The sequence below is a fragment of the Pleurodeles waltl genome, chromosome 8 (genome assembly GCF_031143425.1).
Source record: "Pleurodeles waltl isolate 20211129_DDA chromosome 8, aPleWal1.hap1.20221129, whole genome shotgun sequence".
NCBI lineage: Eukaryota > Metazoa > Chordata > Amphibia > Caudata > Salamandridae > Pleurodeles > Pleurodeles waltl.
In genome coordinates, this window is record NC_090447.1 from 29962653 (window position 1) to 29980809 (window position 18157).

At 47.2% G+C, this 18157-nt stretch overlaps 1 protein-coding gene across 2 annotated transcripts in view; it reads left to right on the forward strand.

The window, feature by feature from the left end:
- The window catches only part of TRIM3 (tripartite motif containing 3), a 266225-nt gene extending 249573 nt beyond the window's left edge, over positions 1-16652 (forward strand). For both annotated transcript variants that reach the window (XM_069203661.1, XM_069203662.1), the window contains exons 10-12: positions 3035-3105; positions 5321-5461; positions 6869-16652. In XM_069203661.1, coding sequence (XP_069059762.1) covers positions 3035-3105; positions 5321-5461; positions 6869-7021 — 365 coding nt within the window. In that variant the 3' untranslated portion in view covers positions 7022-16652. The remainder of the gene's footprint in view (positions 1-3034; positions 3106-5320; positions 5462-6868) is intronic.
- Positions 16653-18157: the final 1505 nt, after the last annotated feature.

The following is an 18157-nucleotide window of genomic DNA, read 5'->3' on the forward strand; positions in this document are numbered from 1 at the left end:
TGAGCAACATCTGCACATACATTTTGTGCAAATTGTGGGCGGCCTGACGTGCCACAAAGGCATTTTTCTCTTCTATCTCTGGGAGCAACATTTAGATTCTGTAAGACAGTGCCAGCACTATGCATTAAATACACAAGCCGTGTGGTGTGGAGTTCTGAACCCTGTATTGGGAAGGGCTTCACGTGTGGAAGTGGGCTCAGCATCAGGTAATCTCTCCAGGTGGCTGACCACCAAGCAGACTCTCTCAGTGCGAGGGATGCTCTTACGGGCCCCTCACTGGAGGAACACAAGTGAAAGCTGTTAGCAAGCGTGGGTGAGATGATCCTCTCCAGTTGGGAGTTTCCATGGTGGATCACTTCACCACAGCTAGGAAGGGGAACTCCTCAGTTTTATGCTGTATATTTCCTCTTAGTGGTTCCCCTGGGGGATGCATTCATGTTCAACTGGACTCCGGGCCGCTGTCCCGCCATTAGAAGAGCCAGAAATGGAGGACAGTCCTTTAGCCTTAATGTTTCCAAACTTTTCAACACTCTCCCCCGAGCCTTGTGGGCAATAGACAACGAGCTGTCCTTTTGAAAAATCCTTAAGACACGGCTATTTAAGAAATAACCCATGCTTAGTAACTAGTATGATCAGATCGCGATATGCCTCAACCAGCACTGGGATGCCTTCGGGTTGCAATGCGCTCTACAATTCATCCTGCCATAATCAATGCAGAAGATGTACGGTAGGATGGAGCGCGGCTGATTCTGTCATCCCAGCCTGGGCTTGGAGGATATGGTACACCAGTCTGTCGGCACTCAGCTGGCTCCCGCTCGTGTGCAGGGCGGACACACAACAGCTCCTCCATCACAGCTTGCAAACACCCCAACTACACACGTAGAGATTGAGCAGCTCTAGTTCATCCTCTTGGCTGCCTAAGGATGGCATCTTGTTGGGCAGGAAGGCTACCACCAACTCATGTAACTGGAGTAAGTTTGGTCAGTGTTGCGAGTCAGAAGGCACCAGGCCGCATAAGTCTCCCCTTTGCCACGTTTTGCAATTTGCACAGTTTTTTGCGTGTTCCCCTGTTTAGATCAACTCTAGTGGCGCGTTTTTTGATAACGTGGTTCTACTTCTTTCCTCCCGTGCCGTTGGGATTTCAATCGGATTTTATCTTTCTCGATAATATCCCCCAATTGAACTATTCACGGTTGCCCGGTTTGACTTCTTATTTTGAAGACCGTTTAGTTGGTAGCAGGTCGGTTGTTTGCACCCGCCCGTCCTCCTTACTCCAGGTGGTGTCTGCATTCCGCGTAGCTCAGTCTATTACTCTTCATCTTTCTTCCCTCCTCCGCATCCAACTCCGGAGAAGGATCGACTGCATGAACTGGATCCCAGGCATGGTCTTACCACTTCACCCGCACTCACCCGGACGGTGCAGATACACATAGCTGTCAGATTTGCCGGAGCTGAGAAGGACAAGGCAGTGACCAACTGCAGCGTGGTCACGATTGCATTTTTTGCCAAGCACTACCCTCTCGCGTCTCAAACTAACCGGGAGGGGTACACTGCCCGAGCTGTCTCGCTTGACCTACTTAGTTATCAGTCACTGCTCGAGCCACCTCCAGGGAGTACTGCTTTGGCACCCCTTCTTAGAATGAGGAATCTACTGGAAGATGTATCCACCAGAATTAAAAGTTACTTACCTCTTGTAACCATTTTTTTGGATACACAATCTTCCCAAAGATTCCTCACTACCCCAGGTCCTCCTTTTAGGATTAGTGCTGTGACTAACAAGATCCCACGGTGTGCGGACACGTTATGTGCTGTATGTGTCACTGTTGTTGCTCTCTCGGGTCCTCCCAGCACGCATTGCGGAGACCGAGGTAAGTTCAGGAACTGACCCCAATGCAACATTTGCCACTTAATACACCCGGTGTCGTCATGCCCATAGCTAGAGTTGCGTCTGATGCTGCAGGACGCCACCTGGCAGTGCTGGGGAGCCATTGCTAGGAAAAAGATTCCTGGACCAGTCTGAGGCTGGAGAGTGAATTTCTTAAGGCGAGGAATCTGCAAATAAGAGGTTGCACCCACCAGAAAGAACTATTTCTTTTATAAGCAAGTAGCCAGCTTTTCCAAAAGAGCGTGGTTTGGGAGGAAAGCTGGTGAAATGTTGAGAAGGAGTCTGAGATCTAGGATGCTGTCAGTGGAACGTATTCAGAAATACCAACTTTTAAACTTCCTGCCAGCGGCTATAACGTCCTTAGACCATTATTGCAGTAACTTTCCTAGGAACGATAGTAATGCCTCTGACAGCACTTGGTCTAGTACATGTGATATAAAACTGCAAATAAGTACATCTGGTGAAAGCGGGATATTGTGGGAAGGCTTCATCTGGGCTGTAGGTGGCAAGAGTGTAAGATGTCTTGCATCTTGAGATCAGTGCTCCTTAGTGGGTTTGTTGACAGTGTTAGATACTGATGCTTATGGTTTAAGTTTGCAGTTCTTTAAGCCTTCCTATGCAGTGATCTTTTTGCAGATATGCTGCATAAAGAATTTGCACTTAGAGGCTTTGAGTGCGGTCTTTTCCCGAAAAGTTCTTCTTCCTTTAGTAACCCCTCCCAGAAGTTATTACTGGAGATACTTTCTGATCATATGATTTGTTGGGGGATGTTTTCAAGCCTGTATGCTTTGAGCTACCTCCTGGATCGGAACTAAGCGTGCTCGCACACTAACCTCTTGGGCTGTCTTGGGAGGCTGGCGTAATGTGCTCTGTTTCTGAGCTCATCCCTGTGCTCCTCGGCATAGAAACCTAGCTTGGGTTTAGAGTTGTCTCACTTGCATTGTGGTGGTTTTGTTCGGCTACTGTCTCTGCCTTCTGCTTCTTGTCTGCTTCTCGTGAGCAGCGGCTGATAGCACTGCTTTTGGGACAGTCCTTTTGCTGCTTCATCTGTAAGCATCGAGCTGAGTGCGGGGACGTCTCCTGGTGGAGCACAAGAACCTTGTGGTGTCGATTACACACTTCACTTCTCCTCTTCTTCTATTTGCACAGGTCCACATTTTGTAGCTGTCAATAACAAGAATGAAATCGTGGTCACAGATTTCCACAATCACTCCGTGAAGGTAAGAACTGAATGGCCTGTCTTTCTGTCCTTCGGCTGCAAGTGTCTTGCTCATGTCTGTTCCCCATTTGCTTCTGGGCTGCATGTCTTTTCCCTGCCTCAGACACACTTACTGCTGGTTTGCCTGACCCTCCAGTCCACTTGTTGTCTTGCTTTAATTGTTCCTTCTTTAGCAAATATCCAGTTGATATCATTTCCTTGTCGCTTGACCTGTTATACGAAGGACCCTCTTCTTCTCTCACTCCATTTTCTTTTTTTATTCTCCTTCTTTATTTTCCTGAACACATCTTTTCTTTCTGAAACGCCACTTGTCCCTTTCTTCGACATTCAGGTGTTGCACCTGTTCCTCTGTATCGTTCTGTGGTCATTCATTACTATCATCCCAAAAATGTCTTTCCATGGTCTCTCTGTCCAACTTTTCAGTTTCTGCAGGTGTCACCTTCCTCACTGCTTGAGAGCCCAGAGTACCACCTTTTTAGAGCTGTTTCCAAACAATCCTTTTACCTCTCCTTCCATCTGCGTTTCTATCTGTTTCCTTAATTCACTTTTTATCTCTGAAGGTGTTCATCCTCCTCTCTCCTCTGAGTACTTCTGTTCCCCACCTTCCTGACATCTCTTCTTTACTTGTTCTTTCCTTACCACACGTCATCTCGTCTTGTGACCTGTTCAGCTTTGTTTCCTGATGGATTCATATACTCCGTGTGTCACTACAACACTGTGGCTGGGTTCGAGCTCATTTTTACAAGAATAAGAACCTCTGAAAGCTTTGTTCAAGGGAGTGTTTGTAATTCGACCCTGATGGGAATGACTCAATCCCCCTAGGTTCCCTTTGTTGCATTGTACGGATGGGGTGAGGAATCAGCTTGCTCATCTTATGTTTTCCAGCCGTGGGTGGGAAAGAAGAATTTCCAAGTTTGACTTGCTGATAAGTCTTGTGGTCAGCCGTGAAGCGTGGGGGTTCCATGAAGTAGTTGAGATTGTACAAAACCTTACTGCTGATCTGGTTTCTTTGCTCCTTAGCTTGAGGGTGCATTGTCATGACCTGGCAGCAGTGTCTCCAGGATGTAGATTGTAGCTTGCTCTCCATCTGTAATCTGTGGGTCCATGGAAGTCGTTCAGGTGGAGGCGCTACAATAGAGCTAGCCTGCAGGATTGCAGAAAGGAGAAGTAGACGAAAACAAAAGTGCCTGTGGTAACATCCTTAGAAGGATTGAGTTGTATTAAAATATGGATTCTTGTAAGAGATTGGTGCCACCTTTCCGCAAGATCTGTTCTGTGCTCCAGCTCATGAAGTTCACTCAAGTGGGGTGTTGGGGAGGGGGCGGGTTCTCTCAGTTATCACCACTGGTGCCCAGATTTCCTCCTCGAAATGGTATGCTGTACATCTCCCACAGCTACCTCCATGCAGACCACCTCTTCCCCAGTCGACCTCCAAGGAATTAATACAGAGATTCTTCCTTTTGACAGTAGTTGAGGCACTCCTGTCCTCACCAGGGGGACACCATTAATACTCCCACAGTTTGAGTGAGTGTCATGGTGGGCTCTGCCACATCATGGCCCTTTACCGCAACAAGTTCTCTCCTTTCACAAGCTCAAGATGCCTCCTTAGGCGCTAGTGCTTGCAGCAATTGAAAGGAGCGTTTAGATCCTGGATGCTTCTCTACTCTGTGTCTGTCCTGCAGTAAGGCAGGCTGTGCCTCTTCGGGCTGGGTGCCAACAACACCAATGCTGGGTGCTGACCTTTGACCTAAGCATCACTTGCCAGGTCACTACTAAGGCTTTCGCATGGTGGCTGCCATTGTGCTCTGCTGTTACTGCTACTCGGACGATTGCCTAATCAGAGTGGCACTGATGGAGCTTACAGTCTGCAGCCTGGCCTTGACTCGCCGGATCTTATTCAGTCTTGGGTTCCCTCTGAACTTCCCAGAAGACATCTTTGTATCACCAAATAGTCCCTAGATGTGGTGATGCAAAAGAGGGAGTAAAATATTTCCAACCTCTGATCCTATCTGGAGCATTCTCCCAACCTGAGGATCTTTTAAAACTTTAAGAAAGAGAATTGTAGGCACTAGGTAACAGAAGCACATGTCTCTTTGACAGATAACATAGCAAGGACAAATCCTTTTCCATACTCTGGTTGGATGATTGACTTTATTTTTCCTCCTCCATGTTTGTCTGTTGTCTTCCAGTTCTACTGAATATCTTTGTTTCGGCAGGTATACAGTGCTGATGGAGAGTTCCTCTTCAAATTTGGGTCTCACGGTGAGGGGAATGGGCAGTTCAATGCCCCAACCGGGGTGGCTGTGGATTCCAACGGCAACATTATTGTGGCGGACTGGGGCAACAGCAGAATACAGGTGACGTTTCTTGGTTGGACCAAGTCTACTGAGATTGTGCTGCAGTATGAGTCTAAATATCTGGTGCGTGAGATGCTGTAAGTGTGGAAGAGTTGCTTGACAACAGTGTGGCTGATGGGACAAAGATCCAGTAGTAGGTTACTGCATAGGACTTAGTTGTAAACAAGCAGCGAGATGGGAGCACAATGGAGTTAGAGACAGCGGCTTTATGATAGGAGATTGTTCTGTGAGGTGTAGAGATGTTGCAGTGGTAGATTTTATATTCGGGATGGTGTTCACCCCAAAATTGCTGTAGATGAGCGTGGACGAAGGGGAGATGAAACTTGCCAGAAGTGAACAAATGGTACAAAAAAAGAATGGTTCCACTCCTTGGTGGGACAGATGTTGTTGATTTGTGAACCGTGATTAAATTAAAATGTAAGTTCAGTATTAAAGCTACAGTTTTGGCTTCAAGAGACAGTTATCTGAAGGTACTGAAAATACAGAGGCGGTTAGTGTCTTAGTAAATTAAGGGGCTGTACAGATTCATTCTCAGTGGATTTCTTGAGCAGTGATTTCAAAGGGCTATAGTGCAGGGATATATATAGTGTCATGCACCAAGTCCTAGCATCAGCATCCTTCAAGGCCCCTGGATGGGCAAATATTCATCTAAACACTGCATTCTATGTACAAACTGTGTGACCAGAACCACCCAGGTGTTCCTGCAGGAAAGAACAGCAGAGTCTGCTTTGCAGGACAAGGAGTTAGGAGCGGGGATTTTGTACTGGGTCATATTGGTACCTAACCTGCTTTCTAAATTAACTTCCCAAATTGGTCTTGATTTTCTATCTTTCCACAGCCACTTCTTTAGTTCCCCAAACACTTGGGTTTCTGTTTTAGAATTCTGTATTTACAGACATCAGAGACGCTTTTTAAAAGCCTTGCTATGGTTTAATTGTGGTGCTTAGGGAATGGAAAAGGTGGATTTGCCTATCAATTTAAAAGCTATTTGTGTGGTTGACTTTGACAGAACATTTTGGTTTCTGCTAATTAGTTTAGTTTGCATGGCATCATCTTTAGGTGCTCTTTCTTGACTAAATTAACCTCAAAGTAGATGAATCCTAATGACGCGGTAGACATCCCATAAAGTCGTCTGGTGTCAAGGATAATGTAGCCCCCTTTTAGGATGAATATACAGGCACATGTGGGTCCTTAGGACATCTGCTGCCGAAAAGTGAGTTGTTGAGCTGTAGACACAGCCTGGAGTTTGGCACTGTGCTGTAGATGTGGCTGAGTGAAGCATGGTTGATGTGGGTGTGTGTTCAATCATTTGGGCTCAGTAGTTTTGGGTTAAATAACATTGAGCCGTGGTGCCTTTGAGCGCAGTCATGGGCACCTTTCACATCTGGCTGTTTTTTCCCCGCACAGGTGTTTGACAGCTCAGGGTCCTTCCTCTCTTATATCAACACCATGGCAGACCCTCTCTATGGACCCCAGGGGCTTGCATTGACCTCTGACGGACAGGTGGTCGTGGCTGATTCAGGAAACCACTGCTTTAAAGCTTACCGTTACCTCCAATAACTGGAGGCCAAGAGAGCCGGTAGGAGCCTGCATCTCTCGCTGCAGTGGTGAACGACGCATCCAGTCCCTACAGCAACCGTCCAACAATACTTTTCCAAAACATAAAGAAATACTTGTGCTAAATCTGCCATTGCTTGGGCCAAGGGGCGAGAAAACTTTGAGAGAAAAGAAAGTGAAGAAAAGAAAGTTCACCTTTCAAACTGGTCATGAAACACAAAACTTTTGTTAGAGATTGGCCTCTTCACTTGCAAACGTTGCCAAGCAACTCTACGGACTCTTGCATGACACGAGCCAGTCGATGGATGAAAGTCAGCAGTGGATGACCTGACTGTGCGGTTGGGCGCCGAACAAATGTAAATTTGACTTTCTCAAAGCAAATGATGGATTTTTATTTAACAGGATTCATGTGTGGGGGAGGTTTACTCCATGGTCCTCAGATGTGCTGATGCGTCTAAAAGAGGGGATTGCAGTGGCTGACAGGCCAAAAATGATGTGCCACAAAAGGTGACTTCTAACCGCAGACAGGGCTGAAATGCTTTACCAGGCCCTCTTTGATTTTCTCCAAGGAAGGCTTAGCCATAGTGCCATCTGTGTCCTATTATACCGCACCATTGCCGGGCAGATACAGGTACCCATTGGTGGTGGAGCCGCTCCTGGAAAAGCGAATGTACCATTGCTACTGTTGCGAATTTCTTTAATGTTCAAGATGCTGTTTTATACAACATTGTTCTCTCCGCACACTCCGTGGTAAGGGAAGGGAAGAGGCAGCTGTGTAGTTATGTTAGACTTGCAGCGGGGAGATGACGTGCTGCACCTTGTGCGAGGGGGAGTCCCCATCATGATATTTTGTAGGAAATTTGCTGCTTTTGTAGAACCACTGCTACAAGAAAATGTTGCTTGTATTACTAGTCAACAAAGCTATGGTCTGGAAATTTCCCAAACTCCACAAAATACCAGAGCTGAAAATGGGTCTTTAAATGGCTCCTGCTGCTGTGAATTTACGGTGAAGAATTTGTGTTGATTAGCAGCCGGTCCGTGTCCCTAATAGTAAATCAGAGTTATTAAGATTCAAACGCAGTATTGATCTCATGATGGCTCCGTGCCAGAGAAAAAGGATCCCAGTTGGATTTCCATCCTTAAAGTTGCCTCTTTAGAGTAGAATCCCTGGCTGCGCACCAGTCCTGCCTCCCTCGGGATTCTGAGATTTGTAGTTCTCTTTTCATCGTGGCATGTAGACATCTTGTCTTCTGAAAAGAGAGTATGTAGAAGAGTCCCCTGATGCACAAGTGACTTGCATTGAATTACACGGTTGATGTCACCATCAATCTTATCTAGTCCAGGGCAGTCAGACACCACAGTCGGTAATGGGTACATTACCGCAGTGGGTAATGTAAAATTGTTCCTGGTCAGATGTCAGTGGCCCGACCAAAATGGTGAAACTCTTTATTGCAACTGTCTTGCCTTCAGTACTATAACCTTCCAGAGAAAGCCACGTTGATCTGAAGATGGCATCGTAGATTCACAAGGAGAATTGGAAGTAGGTGAGGGAGCAACCTCCTTTTGAACCTACTTTTTGAACATCCTCCCTCCTGCCGGATGTCCACGCTAGGTACTCCCCTTAAGGCCAGCGTACAGTTATTATAAACTTAGAATTCACAAACGCAGCTCAGACACGTGCGCTCCCTTCGATGACCACTCTCGTGTTGACCATGCTGCGGGAACTCTGGCTCCGAGCTGCTCTCCGCTGGGGAGCAGAGCCACAGATTTACTCGGTAGTGCACCACGAAAAGATGCGACGTGGGAGGGCATTAAAAGTGAATTCTCCTGGCACCCTTATTGCTTCTTAGTTGTGATTAGAACAGGCTGTTCTTCGTTAAATATAGAAGAAAATATCCAACATCTACAGAAGAGGAGCGGTTGTGAAGCACAGTTAGATCGCGTGTGTATATTCAGATAATAAAGTGAATTGTGTTCGAGAACAACAACCCCTATTTTTGATATTTGCTGGGCTCAGTGCAATGAATGTGTCAGGAAGTGACCAGCGACACAGCTTTTCAGACTTTTACTGCCAAGCACTGAACTGCTGCTAGCTGGTACCACACTTTGTTTACCAAGTACCACTGAACATGAAAAGACTGTTCCACAGAGTGTTGTGTCCAGCACACTGCTTCTGCATCCCACTTTCTCACGGTTGGTGGGACGTAGAGGCCTGTGCCATGCAGTCCACTCAAGCCTCCATTTATGATCTGGGCCATGTGTGTCTGAGTCACGTAGACGTGAGCCAGAAGAGTAAGGCACTCAGATGATCGTCACGGTCTGAGACATGGGTATCGACAGCATATGGATTATGATAGAAACAATATAAAAGAAACTGCAATTACGTTTTCCTGTGAATTATGTCAAATTGTAAATGAGTGGCAGAGTTTCATGCCTGCAAAAACTTGTTTTGCCAGCTCTGTCCCCCCTTCCACCCTCCCCGACTGCCAGATCTTAGGGCAAAAGGTGCAGTGAATAAGCAACCTGTTGAGAACAAGTTGTGCAGGATGTTGTCCGCGTGCTAGAACTTAAGTGTTACTGTGGACAGGAGGCTGAAGTGTTGAGGTCTCTGATGGAAGATGCAGGGGTGCTGCTTTACCTGGCTTGACCAAGAAGCCTGACCCCACTGCGAACTCTGGTGGCTTGTGGAGAAGACCTTGTGATCTCCCAGCGGTCCCAAAGGGATGGTAGGTAACCCCCTCTTTTGAGGAAGACATTGCATGCAGTTTGCTGCTCTCTCTCAAGAAACCCTACAGTCCAGTTCTTGTAATTGTGGCATCATTTGCACCTTCTGGTGTTGAGCAGCCGTGGATGTGCAGCCTTGGATGTGTGGTGTGCACCGTCGGATAGGGTATTCAGTCTACATCTACGGTGTACACCAAAAGCTTATTTGCGGCTGATCACACAAGAACAGCACACTGTGCCACAAAGAATGTACCATTTCCCAACAAAACTGCCATCTAATTCAAGGCTACGGGAGGCATAACGTATGTGCAAATAGGACACGGTCTACTACTATGAGGGTGGAGGATAGCTTGGGTGCACCACAAACCTATGTGAAATAGAGAGGACATGATGTATATTGAAGAAGTGACCGCGGTCTGGCTTGTGCATGTTGCAAGCCTGCATAGCAGAGTTCACCATGTGCCTGCACGCACAATCAAGCCATTGTGTGTGCAAGGATCTTCCCTGCTGCCTGTACGTGTAGTACAGAACACACTAGCGTATGTGCATTGAGCAGATTTTTATCACATGCACCGCATAACACAGGCCTAGGCAGTGAGGATCAGTGGTTGTGCACAAAGTGTCCTACCCACCAGTAAGTAATCTTATTATTGTTCTTGAAAAGCTCATACAGAGGAGACCACCAAAGGTCTGTTAAACATTAGACAAAATGTACAGTCTAGGCATTGCAAGCTTGCTCCAGGCTTCCTGCGAGCATCTGCATTCTTGCCACCCTGAACTTGGAATGGTGCCCCATAATCTTTTTCTTGTACCAAAGTTGATGATGGGCATTCAGTCCAGCGTACATACCATGCTTGCGGAAGACATCTCAGGAGTTGTTGCACTAGGAGCGTGCGAGCATACGCCATCAGTCTTTTGTAAAAGGCATGCTTGTATGTATATTAGGAGCCAGCGAACATCTGCAATCAATCCTTTATCTGTCTTTCTTCAGGGTGGACCCAAGAGGTTGGAGGTCAGATGAATCTGCAGGCATTCACTATCCAGCTACTGCACCTGGTGAGCTTGCCCGAGGAACCTGCTTTCTGCATGTGCAAGCTGTTTGCAGACATTCCTTATCTAACTAGTGCACATGGCTAGCTTTCCGAGGCAGCCGGCCAGCTGTGTGTCCTCGGAGTCCGCAGGCGTTGCTTATTTAACTGCTGGAGATGATTAGCTTTCCCGAGGCAGCCGGCTAGATGTAGGTATCACATTGCAAGCCTACGTGAGGAGCCTGTGGTATAGCACAGTTGGCACGGTTGCCGAACTAGCAACTACCTCGACTGACATGTGTATTTAGTGCCACCATGCTTTTTGTGATGTGACAAAGTTGGCCAGTGCACATGATAAAAAGGCACCGCCAGTTTGCATTTAGGGGACATTCGGAAACTGATATGGGTGCCAGCTCGCTCAAGTTTATTAACATCCATACCTGGAGGACTTTGATTCATGTGAGATGTTAGCCTCACTCTGCCACACTGGCTGGACTTAGTCATAGAGAGAGACCCCACCAAGGCTTTGCCATGTGTTTCCGAGGGACCCCATTGGTCCTTGTGCCAACATCACAGAGGGTGTTTGTGAAAGAGGAGAGCAGGAGACTGGCACCTGTGAATGGCATGTCCATACACAGGCACGTTCTAGATGCTGTCCGTAGAGTGGCTTTGCCATCTCGTACCCACCCTGCAATGACACAGGCTATATACGGCTCATCATTTGACGTGCCTCGTCTGAGCGATGTCTGCGTTGTTTGCTGTTGGCCATACATTGGCGATCTGAATCGTTTACTAGGAGGAGAATGATAAATTGATACAATTTAATGGTCATGAGACGAGATACTAATACGGAGACAGGGAAAGGCAAAACTGACATGGGCCATTATTCTCAATGTTTGCTGTGAACTTAATCGGTTGCTCAGGAGCTAGTATTTTGGTTTCTAATTGGACTTTTGGGGGTGGCGGCATAGTTTTGGGTGGTGGTTCATGATGGGTTGGCCATGGTGTACTCTGCAGGAAGCTCAACCTGAGCTTCTTTCGGCTGCACTGGTAAGAGTTACAGGATACACATAGACAGGGAAGATGGGGAACACAATATCTTTTGAAAGTCTGTAATCATTTTGTTTGCAACCAGGCCTTCGACGTTTCCCAGGTGCCCTGCTCTTCAGACTGTCCTGTAGCGGCTGGAAGACTAATGTACAGTGCAACTGCTTTCACACTGGTTCTCAGCCATCAGTGGCTCCTGGGTGCTCACCACTTGGGGTGTTTTGCCCCATCCAGTTTCCAGCCACTGCTCTCATTCATTGCTCTGATTTCTTCTGTGTGGAGGAACATTTTACACCAGTGGCTTCCCTAATGATTTGTGATATTACCCTTCATGGCTTTGCCAGTTCAGGAGGCCTCAGCCCGCATGCTTGTCAGGATATCCAGATGCAGAATGCACTGATTACAGGTCAAAGTGGTTCCAAAAATGATCTCAGTGCAGTTTGTGTTTACAGCCTATCTGGTGGTGTTTTCTTTGTGTTTTATGTATAGTTTTAAAAAGTGCAAACCAGGCACTACTGCTGTGCAGACCCTCTGAACTGAGCTAGATTGTGGGAGGATGCAGCCACCCATATAGCTATGTGCACAGACCCATGGGAAACTAGAAACAGTAGAAAAGGCGATGCCTTACCACCACAGACTGACCTTGTGGGTGCTGTTATGTCATAGAAGTGTCAGACTAGTGTTTCAATGCGCCAAAGGTGTCTACTTTCCCATGAGTGTCTTCTCCATGTGATCCCAAAAGCCACAGTTCTGCAGCACCACATAGTAGCCTTTATGTCACCGGAATATATACAGTACTTGATCCATCCTCATTGAGCACGAGGTGAAGATAAACTTGGCGAATGGGCCAGTAATCGCTGTTTTAAAACTGAGAGCCTTCTTCAGAAGCCTGGGCTCCTGGCCACGTGTCACCCACCCAGCTGCATGATGGAGACCAATCGGTGAGCTTATATGACACCCAGGTCAATCTTATTGGTTTGTGGTCATCACATGACCAAAGAACCGCCGTCCCCTGCACAGAGTCCATATTATTTGTTTCTTTGTGGCACTTCCGGTATCCCCGAATCGTCTGGTTTTGGCAGCATATCAGATTCTTTTGGTTACTTCTTTATTGCACTTTTTTTCTTAAGGCGGAGTTACATGGTATCAGCCTCTTTTCTGCAGCCCTGGCTAGGTTCCTTTTAGGTGCACCAGTATCACTGGCAAACAAAGCCAAATTATGGTGGGCAGTGCCCCCACGCCCCATCTTTACTGTTATATACACCTCTCCAAATCACCCCGTGGAGGTGAGTTGCTGGGCTTGTGTGGGGGTAAAACAGGATCGAGTGTGGGGGGGGCAGGGTTGTCCCAGCCAGACACTGCTCTGTTTTCTGCCTCACTCGTGCCAAAATACTGCTGCTCCAATTTAAAATTGGATCCGGTTTATTGATTAAAAGGGCTACAAACGAAGAGTGCATTTCAAGACCAGCCTTTACGTTTTAATTAGCTTTTGCTGTTGAAATGGCGAGCAGTGCTGAATTCAAAGTGACTCTTAAATGTTTATTGGATAGTTTAAATTTACTCCTGGAGGCTTTCTGTGGCATGGGGACCTTGCCACTTGCGGCTGAAGCCTGCAGACTTGGCTACTGCAAGATAATGCCCTTTGTACCAATGACAGAGAGCTTTCCAGAGGAGTGAGGACTTGAGCAGCCAAGCCCTGGCTTGGAAACCTTAATAGGACCCCCTCCCCGGCCACCCGACATCATCAACCCAGACACAAAGATTTAGGGTATACTGGGCACCAAGTATAGAGAACAAAACTGAGCCCAGCGCGAGACTGACCAAGGACACTATTTCCAAAGAGGCGTATCCCCTACGTCAGTGCAAATTCCAGAAAGGTGGCAAGGGTGGGTGGTTGATAAATTTTAAACAACAGCTTTGTTTGAGTTATTGTTTACAAGTGTCACTGTCGGTTATGTTTTGCTACAATTATGTATCTGATATTTGTGCTTTATTTTTATACTGTGGCGCAGTCCTGGCGGTGTAACCTGCAAGGCCTAATGGGCACTAACAAATTGAATGTAACGGGGCACATGGAGTTTAGCCTTCATCCCCTGATGCCTGGACCATCGCTACTACCAGCCGGGACTTACCACCAGTTGCTTTCACTGGCACGGCTAACCCTTGCACCCACACATCAGTCACGGTTTACATAGTGCTGCTTCGTGGAGCTGGCATTGCATGACCGGTGCAGAATGAGGCCTACTACATGGGTGCAGCTTGAGGGGCACCGAAGGAGCTGCCAGAGGAGGACGGGCACAGATAGCTCATGAGAAGGCAGACCTGTTTCTCTCTTTATGCACATCCAAGTCTGTGCACTCGGTCCAGGTGGTTGTTGCATATGTACGAAAAGACTAATTTATCTAGCAAATTCTACATCCTGAGCCTTCTGTCTGCTAGAAAATACATCTTTCAGTGTTTGAGAGGGGAGTTTATTGTTTACACTTTAAATGCTGTCTCCAGGTTTGTTGATCTTCTAGCTGTGGAGAACAGAGGAGCAGGCCTTTTTCTCATTGGCAATTTGCGTGGGTGTCACTGGGGACATGGTGGAAGCATCCTGTGTTGTGCTTTGGGACCCAACAGTGGACTCTAAAGCCTCTGTCTCCCTCCCCCCCAACAGTCTAGCTGTGGAGTGGACAAGGACTGATCCATGCTGGAAGGGTAGAGAGCCCTGTGTTGATTTGTTGGAAAGTATCAAAAGGGGAAGGAAGTGAGAGGCTGTGGTGAAGATATTCCTGTGGGTTGGAGAGATTCCCCATCCACCTACTCTAGTATTCAGCTGGGGAATCCTTGTAATCGAGTGAACGCCAACAAACAGGCACTTTTGCTAAACAAGGTCAGGAATAGGGCCCCTAATCCACCTGTGGTTTTGAAAGTGCTGTGAATTTCCCTGCTCCACATTCCTAGCCGTGGTGGCTGCTGTTCTCTTCTCGCTGCTAGTTTTGCATTGTGTTGGTTTCCTGCACCTTGAAGGCTTCTCGTTTGTCTGCCTCCTGGAGAGGTTTATGGAGCTTCTCTTGGAGCGACTCTTGTAAGACGTCTTGGATATTGTACTGGGTGCTATTGCTTCTCTTATTTGATGGCTCAGGGTTCACTTTAGAGACACAGATGACATCACCTTTGTCACTGTAGGCCATGGCATGTCTTGCGACTCGTGGTAGTGTCTTTCATGTCAGGACACACTTGCTTATATCTGTGCCAAAGTGTACCACTAGTCCACTTCATTCACAAAACGGATTCATCCAGCTGGGCATAGGAGAGAGTCTTCACTGTTGAAGTTGCAAACATCTGGCATTTATATCAGTGGTAACTTTTCTGCTTGTCAGATGGGTAGGCATGGTGAACACTGTATGTCCGCATTAGATGGTTTGTCAGGGTTGTCTGCCATAGGTTGAAGTGGGCAGGATCTATGCCAGCTTTAGAGGATCTGCATATAAGATAAATTTACAGATAAGGGAATCCAAGTGGAACTCGCTTGTACAGTTGGTGACATAGATCTGGCCACATTAGACTAAAGAGGACATCACTATAACACTAATGCCCCAGATGACCAGCTGGCCTGTGTGGGCATCCTTCTGCCTGCAGTATTTTAAGGGGAAAAATGGAGGCAGTTGGGTAAGTGTTTGTCAGGTGTCCGACAGTGCACCAGAGTGCACACCCTTAGCATGACTCAAGGTTAGGAAGCATTGATGGACATGTGGGACCTGTTGGTCCCCCTCTGCCCAGTCTGGCATCACTGGCTTCTCGGAGAGAAGAAGAGGGTATGCTGAGCCAGGATTTATTTTTGTGTTTTACAGAGTGATCGATGGGCAAAATGATTGACCGCATCCTTCTTGAGTATCTAGTTCGTGCCCAATGTGTGCACCATGGACAGTTTTAAATTTGCACTTTCTTCACCAAGAATAAAATGACTGTCTTTGGAAATTGAAGAAATCTGTTGCCCCTCATGTTGCCACCTTTGGGGGTTATTAGCGCTGTTGAAATTGGCTGAATGGATTTACAGCAAATGTACAAATAAGGATCTGAATTTGGCTAATAATTGTTACAGTAACCACAAGAAGAGCCCCAAGGCTTAGACCCAAATTTAAACAGATGCAATTTCCTAAATAGTATGCCTTCACCCATCTGCCAGTAGTCTCTTCGCCACGTTTTCCGACGTAAAAGGGTAGGCGGAGCAGGGTTCCTGTTTGCACTATATTGGTGAGTTCTGTGGGGCTGCCCTCTCACGAGAGTAGTCTAGCTTTCCTTCTGTGCCAGGTGAGAATCACTGTGCACCTGGGGTGCCCTCATTTCTGTCCTGGTCTCTTCCACTTCTTGTGGAATGAAGATAGGTGCACAGGATTTTTAATGTGTCTACAAATGCTGATCGTATTAAATCTGTTCCCTGCACTCAAGGCAACCACAAAACAAATCGCACACTAAGAGTGAAAGTTGATGCATAAAATCACAAGTGGGTAGAAAGTGTCCCGCCAGGAATAGGCGGTGTTTGTTCAGTGCACTCCTGACCTCCAGTAGCTACACTTCAGCGAAAGTTAAATGTAGGCAGCAGAGGTACGTGGATGGTGGAATGAGCTCTGTGATGTTTTACATCCCTGGGTGGACATAGACACCCATAGGAGGAAGTGGGGAGTCCTCATTCTGTCACCGGTCACTCCACCGTGAGCAGCACAGCCAAAAGAGTCCTTCAATCCAGGTCCCCGCCAGCCACGAACACGGCGGAGAGCTGGGAGTGAAGCTCCGCCACTAACAACCTGTATGTACAAAAGAACCTGACAAAATAAAATCATTGACGTTGACATATGAGCTGTGATCTCTTTTTATTTGCTTGCAATGATTAGATCTGGGCAACCTGCTGTAAACGGTGTGACTGCTTCGCCTTCTAGCGGTTCATAGTGCTTAGGAGGTAGCACTGTATAATGGGGAGATTTTCCATGCATTACGTCTGTTGTGTGATTGGATGCTGTTTTCCCCCTCCATGAAAGTGCTCATTGTTCTAGCTTTGCAGTCTTGTGTAAGGGTGCACTGCGCTGCTAGAGCTGATGTATGCTATGTCCAGGGCCACTCTGATCTTCTAGCTTTGTAGCCTTGTTTTAGAGTGTACATCACAGCCAGACATAAGTACTGTGTCCAGGAACTGCCTAAACGATGCAGTGTGCAGCCAAGGTTGATATTCGTTGTCCAGGAACTACATTATCTTCTAGCGGTCTAGCCTTGTGTTAGCATGCACTGTGCTGCCAGAGTTGGTATGCCGTGTTCTGGACCTACGTTATCTTCTAGCGGGGTAAACTTGTGCTAGGATGCACTGCACTGCCAAGGGTGATATGCCATGACCTGGACTTATTTCATCTTCTAGCGGTCTAGTCTTGTGCTGGGATGCACTGCGCAGCCAAGGTTGATTATACCTCGTCCTTACCCTACGTTATCTTCTAGCGGTCTAGTCTTGTGTTAGGATGCACAGAGCAGCAAGGTTGATATGTCATGACCTGGACCTACGTTATCTTCCAGCGGTCTAGTCTTGTGTTAGGATGCACAGAGCAGCAAGGTTGATATGTCATGACCTGGACCTACGTTATCTTCCAGCGGTCTAGTCTTGTGTTAGGATGCACAGAGCAGCAAGGTTGATATGTCATGACCTGGACCTACGTTATCTTCCAGCGGTCTAGTCTTGTGCTGGGATGCACAGAGCAGCCAGAGTTGATATGCCTTGTCCTGGAACTACGTTATCTTCCAGCGTTCTAGTCTTGTGTTAGGCTGCACTGTGCAGCCAGAGTTGATATGCCAAGTCCTGAACCTACCCTGTCTTGTTGCATTGTAGGCCTGTGTTACCTTGTGTACTGCAGCTGCAGCTACCGTTTGGTATGGCCAGGTTCGGCTTTGTCTGTCAACAGATGAGGCTCTTGTTAGGGTACAGAACTCAGCTAGGGATAATGTATGTTATGGCCAGGAGCTGCCTTTTTCCCTAGTAGCGGAATCCTCCATCACGGTGCAGAGTGCAGCTAGGACCGCTGTTTGGTATGCCCAGGTCCAGCTTTAGCTCTCAAACCAGAAGGCATGTGGCCTGCTGCACAGTGCAGCTGGAGTCGGTGTATTGTGTGTTCAGATGCTGGCAATTGCTCAGCACTGTAGTCTTGCATTAGGGTGTGCAGTGCAACTAGAGCAAATTTACATTCTAACCAAGACCTGTCCTATCTCCCAACACTGTAGTCTTGGGTTAGGGTGCACGCCACAACTCAAGTGGACATGTGTTCTGCTGACAACTTGCCTTATCCGCTAGCACTGTAGACTGGTGTCAGGGTGCAGC